The sequence below is a fragment of the Brachionichthys hirsutus genome, chromosome 16 (assembly GCF_040956055.1).
Source record: "Brachionichthys hirsutus isolate HB-005 chromosome 16, CSIRO-AGI_Bhir_v1, whole genome shotgun sequence".
Lineage (NCBI taxonomy): Eukaryota > Metazoa > Chordata > Actinopteri > Lophiiformes > Brachionichthyidae > Brachionichthys > Brachionichthys hirsutus.
Window position 1 is genome coordinate 10,252,447 of NC_090912.1, and position 16,132 is coordinate 10,268,578.

A 16,132-nucleotide genomic window follows, 5' to 3' on the forward strand; every position below is an offset into this window, starting at 1 on the left:
TTTGCCACTGTTGTTTGTCCATGTTATATGTTTTGTGTTTCACTGTGATGTGCACGTCCTCTACGGCGCAAAGCAGGAAAATAAAACATAATAAAATATAATAGGCTCGTCTGCCAAGAGGGCAGGTGACAGTCACACTCACAATAAAAGTAAAATTGCATAAAACTCTAGCAGTGACTAATGTCATGTACAGTATGTTGTCACTCTTGAGCACAAATGCAGACAAAGAATTAGAGAGAAATAGAAAAAGAAAGAAAGATTTTATGTGTCATGATAATATCTTTGAGAAGTTTCAGTCTGGTTTTAGAGCCCTACACAGTACTGAAACAGCACTACCGGTACTCTAAGTACTACCGACTGAAAATGCATGTTTCTACACGGATGTATTCAAAGTGATGCACCGTGACGCAGCCCCGCCCATCGGCTCGTGGGCGCTGTTTGGTTTCGCTTTGAACTTGTCTGGTCGAACTATGGCGGCTGAAGGGAGCGGGACGTCAGGTCAGTTTGCTGCGTTTTGGTTTACCGACAGAAAAGGGGAGCCGGTTACGACTTCGATTCCTCCAGTCGTGTTTTCTTTACGAATAAATGTACATCGTTTCTTGCTACCGATACAAGCACGGCGCCATCGCTGCCGGTACGTGCGCTGGTTTCCGATTAATTAATTACATCTGCTTATTAAAATAATATGGTGTCACGATTTAAGAAAGCCAGAAGCCGTCTTTAAACGCGTGACGCGCGAAACCCACATTAAAGCTGTGTCTTCCTCCGCAGACGAGAGGATTGGGGAGGAGCTGATCCGTAGGTAAGCCTTCACTTTGTACGTGTTAATAAAGTTTTCCACAATAAAGGCGTTCACATTGTTGAAAAGAGCAACAAGTTCTACAAAAACCTAGATTTGGTCAAAATGGTCAAAATGTCGTAAAATAAGTTTATTTTACGACTTCACTATTTTTTTTTGTCGTAAAATAAACTTATTTTAGTTGGTAAAATTTTTTGCCAGTGTGAAGATGGCACACATTTTATCATTTTAAATGATGTACTGCTACAAATATTACTTGTTACTGGTTTGTTACAGTTTATCTGAAAATCAAGAGTGGGTCATTACCAGGAAGGGAGTGACTCGGAAGAAAATGTTTTGTTTCCTGTTCTAAAAATACATGAGCTTGTCCTTCGTGTTAGCAGTAACACCAAAATGGCTTCGTGTAATATGTACATTTATATTAAAGCTTCCATATTATGAAAAGCTCACTTTGTTTTTTGTGGTAATGTTCTGAAAATTGCCAAAAATGTTTTTGTGTGAGCTGAAACGTCCCTCACGGGTTACCATGGTAGCGTGCCTGTTCTCTCTGAACGTACTTTTGCGTCCGGGTTCAGAGCGTTTTCTGGCAGATCTGTTTGAGACAGAAATGAGGGACGCTGTCCTGCAGCATCTGTTTGCTGTTTGGACCAAAGACTGGCTCGGATATGTCTGGGAACTGCGTTAACTTGTGGAGAAATGGTAGAATATGTGACCTTTAAATAAATTTCACTGACAAGAAGCAGAGTAAATGCAGTTTTGTTGCTTCTTCTTCTGGCACTGAAGGAAAAGGTTTGTATTTTATCGTCCCGCTCTCTTGTAGGGTCATACGGGGGGGGGACTCCCCGCCTCTTATCCCGACAGGAATGGAAGTCAGCACGGTGCACGAGAGGAAAATCGTGGACCAGCTGACCAAAATGGTCCTCATCATCGGTGATCGGGTCAAAGACGATCAGGAGCTAAAAGAGTGAGTCTCTCAGCCACTCCAGAACTGTTTGACAGATGCCCGGCTGGACAGGTGAGACGCGTCCCGCTCACCAGCTGCTGCCGTTCTGCCGTTGAGCAGGAGAAGGAAGACACTTCAGTGAGGACACATCAGGTTTTTATTTCTCAGAGCAACTAAGTTGTCTCCTTTTTTTAAAATTTTAGCATCTACATATGCAGTAAAATAAGATTTCCGTCTGGTTCGACTCGTTATACGACGGTAGTAGCAAGGCTAGCAAGGTATTTTAATTATTCCAATGTGATCAATATTATAGTCAATGCAGCCTCATGGTACTACGGGTAGTGCGGTTAGCAGGAGCTAGCGTAGCTTGGCCAGTTTCTCCGTTGCGCCGGTCTCAAGCCGGATAAATGCAGAGAGCTGCATCAGGAATGGCATCCGGCGTAAAAATGCAATCGATGTAAATGCTTGCATTATGCAAATCAGTGTAAATTATTACAGGCTCAAACAATATATTGATTGATATGTTTGTCTGCTTCCAACCGAGTTCTATAAACACAGCAGTTCATTTCCTGATCTTTACCTTCCGTGTTTGATTATAACTGCTGGCACAGTCTCGCTTTCGGTAGCGTCTACGGTACGACACAAATGATGACGATGAAGAAATTAGGAATATTTCATGTGACGGATTGTTTTCCAAAGAAATGAACGCGTTCTGTTGACAAACCGATCAGGGCTTTCACTATGAAACAGATTTAGGAAGTATTGATTTGTATCAACAAGGAGTGAGACTAACGCTGTGTAGCAGGTGTCCTGAGAGTGACCAAGTCGTCTCTGAGGGAGGGAGCGCTTGGCCCAGGCTCCGTCCACCCACAACTGACTCGTGGCAGTAAAATCTACGTACTTAAAGCCGTTTAAACCTATCAGCAGCTTGCTTACACGTTTTTCTCTGTTGCAGTGCCATTGATGGGGTGGCTGCCTGCCCCAGCGCCGTGAGGGACCGATTTATGGAAGTGGCAAAAAACGTGTTTGAAAAGGAGATCAGCTGGGAGAACATCCTTGTTCTTTTCTACGTTGCTAGCAGGCTGGCGGTCAAGGTGGGTAAGCTTGCTATTTGCTGCTGATCACACTGGAGAGGTGGATCGATCTGTCATCCATTGTCTCGAGAGTTGTGATGTGTAACTACAAGCCGTGTAACGGTACACTAAAACGGAATTTGGGTTCGGTTAATTTTTTCGGTACAAAAACGTCAGAAAAAGAATTACTGACGTGTAAAATAAAGCCATGATTCAAAGTATTTTTTATTATGTCCAGAGAATATTGGCATCATCGTGCCATGCGTGCACACGTATGTGCGTGTGTGTGTGTGTGTGTGTGTGTGTGTAGATACACTCTCCCCCTGATTGCACGCCGCACGTCCAGCTCTCCCTCTGTCTCCTGCATGAGTTGAAGAAGAAGAACGGAGTGGATAAAGTTTACTTTTTCGTTGTACTGTTCACGCGAAAATGTGCAAAATCTTTTTTTGTGTGTGCTGAAACGTCCCTCGCGGTTACCATGGTAGCGCGCGTGTTCGCTATGAATGTGCTTTTGGGTTTAGAGCGTTTGAGACAGAAGAGTTTTGTTAGAGCGGGTCGTCCAGTGATCGGTAGGTCAGTTGTTCGAATCCCAGCTCTGACTGTCCGCATGTCAAAGTGTCCTTGGGCGAGACAGTGAACCCCACATTGGTCCCAAAATTATAAAGCGCTTTGGGTACTGCAAAAGGTGGAACAAGCGCTAGTGCAGTCCATTCACCATCTGAGGAAGCAATTGTTGTTGCTACCACAATTTCTTTCTTGATTTCTTTGAGTGTTTCTTAAAGGCAGAAAGTTTCCATTTTAAATGACTTTATTTTTGTGGAATTTCTGCGACTAAAACTAACAAATAGTAAGTCTGATATCGGTCTTTCTGTGTCCGGCAGGTGGTGCAGGCTCATTTCCCAAATTTGGTCAAGGATATCCTGAAGATGACTTTGGATTTTTTCCGAAGGGATCTCCTGGGCTGGATTCAGGCGCATGGAGGATGGGTATGTTCAGTCGATCATTCTTTCTTGTAGAGCGACTCCCATGTTGGGCCTGAGGTTACAGAAATAATTTAACAACCCTGACGGGTTTGCTCATTTAGCCTCTGTGACTTGCAGAGAAGTTAATAATTTTGTTGTTCTCGTTAAATGGATTGTTACGAAATCAAGAAATTAAGATATTTGTATGTCAGGGGGGAAGAATGCCGACTTTCAAACACTTTTAATGAACTAGATCTCGATGTTCAGTTCCAAGACGAGCCCCCATTTGTGTTGCGTATAAAGTCAAAGAAGCGTGCGTTATAAACGGGGCAGGAAGCGTGTCAGTCAGTTCAGAATGGGCCCCCCCACAAAGTTCAGCTCAGCGGCATCAAAACCAAACGAACAGTAAGTTTCACTCTTCATCGGCACAGTCCAAACCTCCATGCCTCGCGGTGCCGCCGATCCTCACCCAAGAAGAAATGCCTGTAGGCTTTATGTACAAGTCAGCAAAGCTGATCTGCTAGAGTCCAGTTCTCCTAGTAGCAAAGCGGGTGGATCTCCAGTCGCTCCTGTCGTCCACCGTTCAAAACTGCCCCTGCATTTGACCATTTCCCAGAGATTGGCTGTTTGACACCGAGTCTGCATACGTCACAATGGAAACACCGGAAGTCACGTGATTGATTCGAATATTTGCCGCTGCTTCATTCATTATAAGCAGGCATGACCTGCTCGGTGCGTCACCCACCTACATCACGTTTTAAATAATAAGTAGTAGCATGTAAAAAGTTCAAAATGTAGCACTTTAATGTGTCGACAATGATTCTCAGAATGAAGGCGCAGCTGCTTCAGACTAACTTTTTTGCTTTTGTGTTGGAACGGGAATCAAGATGTGTAAATCACTTGTAAATTCATGTCTGCTATAACAGCAGCTGACCACTAGATGTCACCGGTAGGCTCTTCACTTGAGGCTTCGAATGTGTTTTCGGTATAATCAGGAAGAAGCCTCAAATGCTTCACAAGGCTTCATCCAACCATCTCTGCTAATAACCTATGGAGCTGTCCAGTGCTGATCCTGAGCTCCATATGTAGCCGGGATCAACATATGGCGCCCAGGATGGAAAAAAAAAAGTTCAAATAACTTTCAATAGTCACCTCCAGCAGATTATTGATTTCCTGACTGCAGCGTGTTGCTAGTTATTGCCATGTTGCTGAATTATTCCATTTGATCAGTTCACTACTTAAGTTACAAACATTGCATATTCAATTGTATAGTTGTAAAATATATGGATGGATTATTGCTGTTATTATAAAATAAATCCTTTCAATTGATCAGGTTAAGAAAACCACACTACATCGATCAATAATAAATTTGCCTGAAAAAAATAAGTAACATGAAATCCTTATTTAAACTACAAACAAATCTTTGACCAACTGAACCATTTGATACTGGAAAATAAAATAAATAATAATTAAAATTGATCAGCAACATTAACTCGGGAGCACAAAATATAGAACATTTTAACTTGCAAACTCAAAATAAATAAACAGTTTGTACTGAATTTTTTTTGTTTTTATCAAAGTGAAGGAAGTCGGGATTAATGGCTGCAATGAGCACGTTTTGCAGAGCACAGCTTTTCAGGGCGGGTTTGAAGCATGATACTGCACCTCTCAGCCCCTGCTCAACGTTGAGCTGGGACCTAGTCTTCAGTGCAGCAGCAGCAGAGAAGCCAGTTATCAGATAGATTATTGAACAAGTATGATGGCGTTCATAGGTATGAACCAAAGTTTGTGATGAGAATAAATTAACACATGCTATTAAATAACTAATCTAATCTAATAATGTGGAAAAGTTACATTCAAATGCAATCGTCACGCAGGAACAAAGATAATCGATACAAAATCAAAGCAAAACCAAAAAGCCACCACCTTGTCTTGTCATGGACATGCAGAAACCAAAAAAACCAACCAAAGTGGGCAAGATAAAGAACATTCCCCGACGTCACTTTCAGGATCAGCACTGGACAGCTCCATGTACACTCTGACCGTTTTTGCCAGTGCTGATCCTGAAGGCAAACGCCAGCAAATTTCTCTTGTCCCAATTATCAACATATCTGTCAAAACGGGTAAATGTAAAAGGGATTGTTCGCATGAATGAAAGCATCACATGGAGGAAATAATGCTCTAGAATATTTACAGTACATGTTGAAAACAGCAACACAGTCTGATCTAGCAAAAAAAACATGGATGTAATTGTCAGACTTCTGTTGAACCGAAGGTGAGCTGGGCCTGGTTGGATAATGGTGGATAACACTCACCACTAACATGCGTTGCCTTTTATAGTACAATTTTATTCTGGTTATTTATCACAACTCTGTTTCCAAACACGTTTGGATGTTCTATAACATGTGATTGAAAACTGTTTTTAATGATTTGTAAGTAATTGTAAGCCCATCATACAGAGAAAATGTCTCACTGTCGAATCCTTACCGTCCACAGATCAGCAGTTTCTCGGAGCTGGCGGGGGCGTCCATGCGAGGAGTGTCTTCTATTCAGTCTCGCAGCTATGGCCTTGCTCTCACCTTCATTGCTGGCCTCGTTATTGGCAGCTTCGTCTCCTGGAGGATTAGCAAAGGATTCTGAGGCACACAGACACATTCAAACATTCCAGTTTGGTCAGCATTGAGTTTAGCAAACAGGTCTGGGGGTCTCACTTAAATCCAAATTCTTATTACGGTATTACTGTACTGTAGGACGCAGTACGCTGCCCAGCAGGGTTCACGTTAGTGTCTTGGTATTACTGTACTGTAGGACGCAGTACGCTGCCCAGCAGGGTTAGGGTTAGTGTTTTGGTATTACTGTACTGTAGGACGCAGTACGCGGCCATCAAATTCTGACTGTTTACAGGTTCCAGCCGTGAAAAAACTATGCAATAATTTTTACTTTTGTGGAAAAAATGACAGCAGTGGGTCCCTCCTCCACTGTTTCATCACCAAGTGAAATAATGCTGAAGTTTGACACATTTTCCTACCAGAAGAAGTTCTCATCAGCAGCTCTGTTTCTATCTTTCAATCACAAGTCTGTAAAACTGTGCCTTTTAAATTGTGCAAAGAGCGGTGTGACATTCCAGCACACCATGATGACATAACCACGTAAAAGCATACTTCTGTTACCTTTTGTTATACTCAGAAGTAGAAAATAATGTATTTGCTAAGACATTTTGTGCAAAATTTAAAGGAAATATAAAACAATATATTTAATGAAAAGCATGTGAAAGACAAACTGTTATTTCTGTCAGAGTAATGAGACCAAAGATTATCACAAGTCAAGTGTCAAGTAGTTGAACTAAATTGGTGCTCATCATTCTGACCGTTTTATGTAATCGCAGTGAACATTTAGTGACTTGTGGCCATGCAGGTACAGATGTACCATGGGGACAACTCTCGGGGGGGGGGGGGGGGGGACGACAGCTGGAATACTTGCAGGTTGTAAAGCCCCAAACGGCCTCCAAACTAGAAGGGCAATGGAGCGCCATCAGATCAGCTGACACAAGATCTAAGCTCTTACTAGCGCGGGAGAAGCTAAATGCTATCACTAGCTGCAGCTAACAAGCATTATGTGAGCTGATGTCCCTTTGGATTGGCGCGGTTTATGGATCATCAGATGATCAATCGGGAAGTGGTGAGCTGATAATGAATTGTCTCGTTAGCCGTTGTCGCTTGCACTCAGGAACACAACAGCAGGACATCGTTTCGTCTTTTGAGCGTAATGTCTGAGTAACATGGTTGCCATGCCAACGTTCTACTGTCCATTGATGTGCTTTGTGACGAAGTAGCAGATAATGTCGGAATAGTGTTGATGTTGACGCCGGTTGTCCAGAGTGAAATGTTCCACTCGCCACACTTCCGTTTCCATTGTTAAATGGAAAAATAAAAGGCTTTTGATTCAAATGATTCTTTCCATTCATTCATGTTCTACCGCGTTTCCTCTCTGCGGAGCCATTCCCAGCTTGCCATTGGTCGAATGCGTTGCTTTCGCATCGCGGGCCCACAGACAACCCTTCACTCACACACTACAATTTGGGGTAGCCAATTCACCAAAATCGCTCGTTTTTGGAGGAAAACGGAAAACCCGCAGAAATGTCCTGTGGCTTTTTCCACCTTTGCAGTGCAGTCCATTTACTATTCCATATACAAGTTGGCTACTATCGGAAATACCGGTGAACCCATGGCACAACCATGCTCCTGCCTGTAGGTAGGGGTCAGTCAGAGATCCAGCAGCACGCAGATGTGGTCTAGGGGGAGGTGCGTTCGATTCGGTGGGGTTTTGTTACGACGCAAAATGAGACACAACATATACGTATTAAGGACACAGAGACGACGATGAAGGTTTGTCATTCGATTCTATTGATGGTTCTGATATTAGAATAGAATAGAACATTTCCCTCTTTGCCCCTTTGCCCCTTCGCCCCGAAACAAAAAAAACCCCAAAGAACGCAACTCGAGATGGACTTGATGAGCGGGACAAAATCAACAAAAGGCCGTGTTCACAGACTAACCGCTATGCAGCCGTAGAATATTGCCACTGCCACCCCAGAGGCAAATGGTACTGCGGCAAGAGTAACAGCACGAGTGAGGAAAAGAGCGAGCGACCCGATGCACATTTGTGATGACATCATACATGGTGTCAGTAATTGTTCGAGGTTTATGCAATTTATTTTTAATGTGATTGTGATGGTCGCCTGCTTGGTAGACTAGCCTGTTATGTTTTATTAAGTTGAATTTCCTACTTTGGGCCATCGAGGGCTGTGCTACCCCACAGTGAAACATGGAACCGGCGAGACGGACAGACAAAACGTGATGAATAGACATCGTTCTGAGGAGAACGTGCTGTGGATTTACTTGATGTTCTCCCCCTTTCATCAAACCATAATTCCAAGAGTCATCCCTAAACACCAGATTCGCGAAGGTCTCAAGAGGAGAGTCTGGATCAGGTAGGTCACAGCACATCTGAGGCAGAGCAGAGTGACAACCACAGACACTAACCCGGCAACCTTAGCAGACTTTGTGAAAGGGGGAGCAGTTAGTTCTCGTATTGAGTTTTGTTAGGTGCTGGTGTGGTGGACCTGGCATGCATGAAATCGGGGAAAAGAAAAGAGCTGCCGCACGGGACCGACAAGGGCAGTACTGACCCCCAGAACACCCCAAACCGCAACAGTGCCCAGATAATAACCCCTAGGGCCCCGCAGGGGCCACCCGCCGAAGAACTAGCCCAGGGTCCTGTCAACCCTGCACAGTCGACGAACCAAGGCTAGCGTAGTGGCACTGGGCACAGCAAGCCTGCCTGAAGCCGCACCAGCACCCATCACATCCCGATCCCCACAATTTAAACACATAGCATGGAGTGTGAACTTCTCTTGAGCAAGGCACCAACCCACAGAAGTTACTCCCTGGCTGCGACTACTATTAATATGTCATTCCAAAAAATTGTATGTCGAGTGGAAAAATAATTTCCACACGCAGGATTAATACAGTAGTCCCTCATTTATCGCGGGGGTTGCGTTCTAAAAATAACCTGTAATAGGCAAAATCTGCGAAGTAGTCAGCTTTATATTTTTTAACAATTATTATATATGTTTTAAGGCTGTACAACCCCTCACCACACACTTCATACACTTTTCTCAGGCTTTTCTGCGGGCAGTTACAACCCTTTTTGATTCCTTGTTAAAACATATTGCTGCTGTCGTCCTTATCTTATTTTCCTCCTTTTTTATGTAAAGAACCGAAGACTCGTTTATTTCGTAATGGCTCCCTACAGCCACGTAACTTTTACCTTCCTTTAGCATGTCCAGAAGTCCGACTTTTTGTGCGATGGTTAGCGTCTTCCTCTGCCTTTTGGATGCGACACAGGTGCCTTTGTCGTTGCAGAAATTGTGGGTTTGTCGGGGAGAAAACTTGCAAATACAGTATACCAGGCATGGGCAAACCCAGGCCCGGGGGCCATATGCGGCCCGTTGGCCTTTTTAATCCGGCCCGCCAAACTTGTCCAAATTATATAATTAAATAAAATTGTATTATAATTAAACCTCATTCATTTGACCTTTTCCCTGTAATACTACCTGTAAAAGGCCAAATCCTTTAATGCAATAGCTTTAATGTGTCATTTATATTAGCTCACACAAATACTCCATCCATCTGTTCTTGGTCCGGCCCCCCTGTCAAATTTTAGAACCTATTGTGGCCCGCGAGTCAAAATGTTTGCCCACCCCTGCAGTATACTCTACTTCAGAGTCACGCTGCTGATGTCAATTTGGCTAGCTGAACGCATTCTGTGCTGTACAGGAGACACGAGGAGATTGATTGACAGTGGTATACAGCACAGTCCCTTAGCCAATCAGGACACAGAACACAATGCACGTTCAAGCACTGTAAAAAAAAAATACGTGCAAAATTGCATAAAAAAAAATCTGTGAAACAGCGAGGCATGAAGGGGGCGGGACTGGTTGTGTCACGGAAAGGTCAATTAGGTGTGAGTGGGTGTCTGTGTTTCTCTGTGGCCCTGTGATGAACTGGCAACTTCTCCAGCATGTACCCCAGCCTCCCGCTCGATTTCAGGCTGCGATAGCTTCCAGACGGGCAAGTCGTTGAAGAGCAGGGACCGCATCGAAAAAGTCACACGTTCCTAGAAAGCAACGCAAACGTGATGCATTGACAGAATTTAGGAAAAGGCATTGAGCTGATCAGTATGCAGAGCTTCAAGTGTGAGTTTGGGTGCATATGAGTCCTAGGGTATTGTAGTGTGTGTGTGTGTGTGTGTGTATGTGTGTGTGCGCGTGCGCACGTCCACTGCTGCAGTCTGCTACAGAGCACAGCACATTAGCACTGCACTAGAGAGAGAGGAGAAAGAGAGAGGAGGTCTAGCAGTAGTGATGATAGGGAGTGGGGGGGGGGGGGGGGGCAGCACTCATGATCTGATGGTCTGCAGTCTTTTCTCCCCGTTTTGTGGAGCTCAGCAGATCCTGGTTGAGCCCCTGTTCGTTCTGGAGGGACTACCTTAGAGAGGGAGCGAGAGAGCGGGTGTGAAACACTCTATCATGCCCCTCCTGCCCCACTCTAATTGAGCCAAGTGTTTTAGTAGATTGAAAGACAGTGTGGAGGAAGAGAGTGATGCAGCAGAGAGGGTGGGGGGGGGGATAGGGGAGACTCATTTTAATGCAAGACACCAGGCCGGATCCCGTTGAAGCATGAACGGGCTGAGAACTGTGGCTCCATAGTCACTCCTACTGCACACTTCACTGCGGTCGTACGACTGTCATACATGTCCTGAACTACTCTGACGTACTTCTCTGCCACTCCAGACTTCCTCATGCAGTACCACAGTTCCTCTCTGGGCACCCTGTTATAGTCTTTCTCTAGATCTACAAAGACACAATGCAGCTCCTTCTGACCTTCCCTGTACTTCTCCATTGCTAGCCTCAACGCAAACATTGCGTCTGTGGTACTCTTCCTCTGCATAAAGCCATACTGCTGCTCACAAATACTTACTTCTGTCCTGAGTCTAGCCTCAACCACCTTTTCCCGTAACGTCATGGTATGACTCACATATCCAGTCCTATTCTTTGGGATTCTGAATCAGGAAATGTTTCTGGAAATGTCTCTGAAGGGCAGAAATACATGGGATCACCGTGTTCTGCAGCTTGTTGCCTTCAATGAAGGATTTCAGGTTCTCAAATTAGTCCACATTTCCAACTTTCCCTCGCTGCATCCACATCTCAAGTTTTCTGATGAATGATGAGATTGTATCTGCCAGATATGGGAGGTGTGTATTTGTGCCCTGCAGCTGCAAGTTCACTTCATTGAGTTTCAGAAACATATCACTGAGGTATGCAAGTTTCATGAGGAACTTGTTACAGTAAAAATTGTCTGCAAGATCGCTACTCTGCCTTCAAAAAGATGCTAATTTAATCTCGCAGCTCCCTGGACAGCACCTCCCCACGTGACAGCCGTCGGGCTCGCTGTGAAACCGAACAGCTGTGTGGGCGGAGCCCATTTCCACGCGCAGTACCGAACATTTCCTGGCTTTGACAGGTCGTGTTTTATGTAGCTGGCCGTGGCGTTGACGTGGGTCATCACATCATTTAGACGCCAGTGCTCCACGGTGCATCGTGCAGTGCGTCCACTGCACATTGGGGGAGATGCGCTTGCAGCCCTCCCCTTCTCTGCAGATCCCCCCCCACCCCACCCAGTCCTCCCATTTCAGAGTAAGAGTCAATGATTTTAAACAGTTCTTCCTCTGCCAGGAACTTTGTTTGCAGAAAAGTAATTCTTTCCTCATATAATCTCCATCTATTAATCATACGTACGTTATCAATAAACCGTCTTTGTTACCGTCAGTGGGTTCATCCATCTGTAGAGCAGAGCGGCTGTCACGCACCTGAACATGATGCTGCTCCTCCCTGCTTTGACATGTGCTCACTGCGCCTACCGGTGGTGTAGTTGGACAGAGCGAGGGAGGGTGGATGCGTTTCAGGTGGTGAAACCAATGTGTCATCTGGGTTTTCAAACTTCTCTTAGTCTGACCCGTCATCCAGAACCTGCTTGCTTTGGTTTGGTTTATTGATGGGACCCCCGTTAGCGCAGCAGAGCTTCCTGGGGTCCAAAACAAGTCATGACATACAAAAAAGACAACATTACAATACACAGGATACGCAAAATAATCAATCACTCAATACATTGTAGATGCAATGATACACATTTTTCATACGCCTCAAGTTAATTTAATCTCAGACAATCTTAGTTAATAAAAATTGTTTCAGTATTGATTTTGGTTGGGGGTGTGCCGCAGGATTTTGTAAATGTAAAAAATGTGCCGCGGCTCAAAAAAGGTTGGGAAACACTGCGCTAGACTAACACTTTTATTTTGAAACTTTCAGCGGAAGTTCCATCATTGTGATTGTGACTTCCGCTATTTAACGCCGGGCATTAGTGGCGTCAGAAGTGTGTCTTGCACCGGACCGCACGGCCAGGTTTGGCGTTTTCTAGCGTCGAAAGCGCTTAAAATGAGATGAGAGGAGTTAAAGGAGACCAAACGAATCCGAAGGCTTTGAAAAGGTAAAATGAATTTCCCGATTTATGACATCTTAGCCGATTCACGCGCAATATAATATGCTAACGGTAGCTAGGCGCAGCTAGCTCGAGCAGCTTTTGTATTTTCTCCAAATCCCTTTTTTCTGTTTTGTTCTCACGCCGATCCTAAATACCGCTCGTTTTCTGTGAGTGTCCCTTTGTTTCATGTCACATAAAAAAGACCGATGTGAGAAAGTAATAGGGCCAAAAAAAAAAAGGAACTCCTGTTCGTCAAATGACGATGAAATAACTTGTAGGAATGTTTATGGGATTCTGAGCCGCGAGAGAAATTAGACACCCTCAGGTGAGCTCTTTTGTTGAGCTGCACCCAGGTGTGGCTGGGGGGGGTAATGAAATGCAGTTTAGCATCTAACCGGAAGTGCAATTACGAGACAAATATTCAGGTTAAAAAGATTTTACACTTGTTACGTACACAGATTTGGTGTTAGGAAGATTCTACAATAATAATATACGGTGTCTTAATCCTCCTCCTCTGTTCAGAGATGGTTTCTCCAGAAATGGCTTCTTTAACTCCTCTTTAAGCGTGCGTGTGTGTGTGCGTGCGTGTGTGTGTGTGTGTGCGCGTGCGTGGAACAAATGGCACAAACAACTTTCAGGTGACTTCAACCTTCCTCGGCTGGAGGCCCAGAACTCTTTTTGTTGTTGTTTTTGTCATTAGATGTTATTCTGTCTCTCTCACAGTCCTCAAAAATGCGGAGTCGACCTCTGACCCTGAAGGACAGCGATGGCAGGCGGCAGGGCTTGGGGGCGGCGACGGCGACGCCGCATCCAGCTCGGCCTTCGGCTGACGATGAGGCCGATGGCGGCGCGTCTGAAACGCGTGCTCGTCCAATCGCAGAGCTTTTTACCTTTTCCTCAGCACTGCCTCCTGTAGCCGTGCCCCCATGCTGCGGTTCTCAGCAGTTGCCATGGAGACGATATTTGAGTCGGCGAGGGGCGTAACTTGTTTGAGTCCCCTGAGGCCATTGAAGGACTGGACGGCCCCGCCTGGCCTGAACAACGACCACTGGTTGGTTGGCTCTAATATTAACCCTTATTAATATTCATGAGTATTAGTACATCATAATATTGCACTTAGAGCATTAACTATAACTTTCCTTTCTCCTTGCAGCTATGTGCAAATATACCCTATTTTAATGTCTTATTTCTTTGTGCGTCATTTTTAATCGGTGTGCGGTTCGTGCATTTTAAGTAATTTATATCTCTGACAGCCCAGCTTCTCCCGCCCGGGGACTTCAGAAGCAGCGGTCCAATCACAGCTCCCGTTGCCTACGCCTCCCCCGGCGACGGTCTCTTCCTTCGCCGTCATCTTCAGCCAATGGACTGTCTGCTCTGCTTTCCACAAGCCAATCGACAGCAGGCCCAGAGTTTCTCAGCACAAATGGAGAGGTGGATATTTTTTTTGTTTCCTATTTTTTATTGTCAAGTCATTTTTACTCATAGTTTCCACTGATTGGATCTCTGTGTCCATTTTATGTCAGCGAGCCAAACGCGTCTCACAGATTCGAATCCGGCGGGCATCACCGCGTGAAACGTTGCTCACGCCAATGGGACTGCCAAAGGTCAAAAGGTAGGTCGCGTGGGTGTGGAGGAAATGAACACAGTCGTTTACAAACACATTGACCATATTCCAAAATCATCAGTAAACATTTTTTCAGGTTAAAGAAGAAAGAGTTCAGTCTGGAGGAGATTTATACGAACAAGAACTACAATTCCCCCTCAACCAACAGGTAATGGTAACCTTTAAAAAGAATAATGCAAATCTCGCTGAATCTCCAGTCTTCTACCATGTTTTGTTTTTCACCCCACAGGAGTCTTGAAACAATATTTGAGGAGCCACGGGAGAAGAATGGAGCGCTACTCCTGATTGGACGGCAGAAAAGACGGAGGGTTCTCCTTTTTCCTGACTTTACTCAGCCCCGGAAAAGGAAGAGACTGCAAGGTGGGTTGGGAAATGTATTGAGAGCATGATAAAGCGACGGTAGTCTCCTTATTTGTGTCCCTCCTTCGTGTTATTTTGTATTTTATTTCTAACTACGCAGTTGTATTCATTATTACTACATAGAGGTAGCACTTCTCTTTTCATCATCTTGTTCTTCACACTTCTTTTTTCAAAATGTTTGTCGACTTCAGGGGCGGGACTTCCTGTTACCATGGTCCCCAGGAAGCGGGAAGCATCTCCGTCAGTGCAATGGCAGCGTCCCTCGTGGGGACGAGTCGGACGTGGATGTGATGCTGGTGGAGCGACTCAGTGCTCTCGAAGACTTTCTGATACGAGGCTTGGATGTGTGACGTCACATCCTGTCAGCAAACCAAAGGCCAAATGAACACATGGGTTTTTTTTGCAGTGTATTTGCTGTTTTATTTTTTACAGTGTTGGATGTGAAACGTGAACCAGATGGATAGAAATATAAATGTACATTTTCTTCGTATTGCTGATCTGCTCGGAAGAAAAGCCCATAACGGGCAGCTTATATTTTCAAGAGGTTTGTTAACATCAATACTCTATTAGTACTGGGGCAGTACTGAATGAGTACTACGGCAGTATTGTGTGAGTACTGGAGATCTAAAATATTTGGACCTTTTTAAAATGTAATATATTTCAGCTGGCAAAATGTCTATATTTGGATCAATACAATTTGTGCCTGCAGTTAGGTTTGTTGTTGATTATTTGTGGACATGAGATTAAAGTATGTATATTTACATTCAGATTGTCTGTGATATCATCATTGGTGTTGAGAATTTGTTAATGGCTGGTTATCAGCTGGTCGAGTTTATGCTGGCCTCACAGCCAGATGGTACTGGGTTCAAATCGTGTCTGCGTCGGGGTTCTCCTGTCTCCGCCCACCTCCAAAAACATGCAATTTAGGGGAATCGATTACTCCAAATTGTCCGTAGCGTATGAGTGCGTGCGTCGGGGTGTGCGCGGGGGGGTGGGGGAATAGTTGGTAGCAATGTTGAAAAGTTCAAAGTGCCCCGGCTTCAAATCCCACTACGGGAGTGGGATAGAGAGGGGGTAGCAGGGTAGGCCCAGGGCCGCCTGGGCGGGGTGAAGTGGACCAGTCCAGTTCACCCCGCCCAGGCAAGGCCCCAGGCCTACCCTGCTACCCCCACTCTACCCCACTCCCACAGCGGGACTCGAACCCGGGGCCTCCGACACGGTGGTTGGTAGCAATACCAACCACGCCACAGTGCGGGTGAGGAAACCCGAG

At 45.0% G+C, this 16,132-nt stretch overlaps 1 protein-coding gene and 1 long non-coding RNA gene across 2 annotated transcripts; both read left to right on the forward strand.

Moving 5' to 3' along the window:
• Positions 1 to 470: 470 nt before the first annotated feature.
• LOC137905628 (apoptosis regulator BAX-like) lies at positions 471 to 6,676 on the forward strand. Its single transcript, XM_068749870.1, has 6 exons — positions 471 to 498; positions 772 to 802; positions 1,620 to 1,763; positions 2,698 to 2,836; positions 3,697 to 3,801; positions 6,274 to 6,676. The coding sequence occupies exons 1-6, from the start codon at positions 471 to 473 to the stop codon at positions 6,415 to 6,417; spliced, it is 591 nt and encodes a 196-aa protein (XP_068605971.1). The 3' UTR covers positions 6,418 to 6,676.
• A 7,736-nt stretch (positions 6,677 to 14,412) lies between these two features.
• On the forward strand, positions 14,413 to 15,593 carry LOC137905326 (uncharacterized). Its single transcript, XR_011105854.1, has 4 exons — positions 14,413 to 14,490; positions 14,579 to 14,650; positions 14,732 to 14,862; positions 15,054 to 15,593. It is a non-coding gene; the product is annotated as an uncharacterized lncRNA (long non-coding RNA).
• Positions 15,594 to 16,132: the final 539 nt, after the last annotated feature.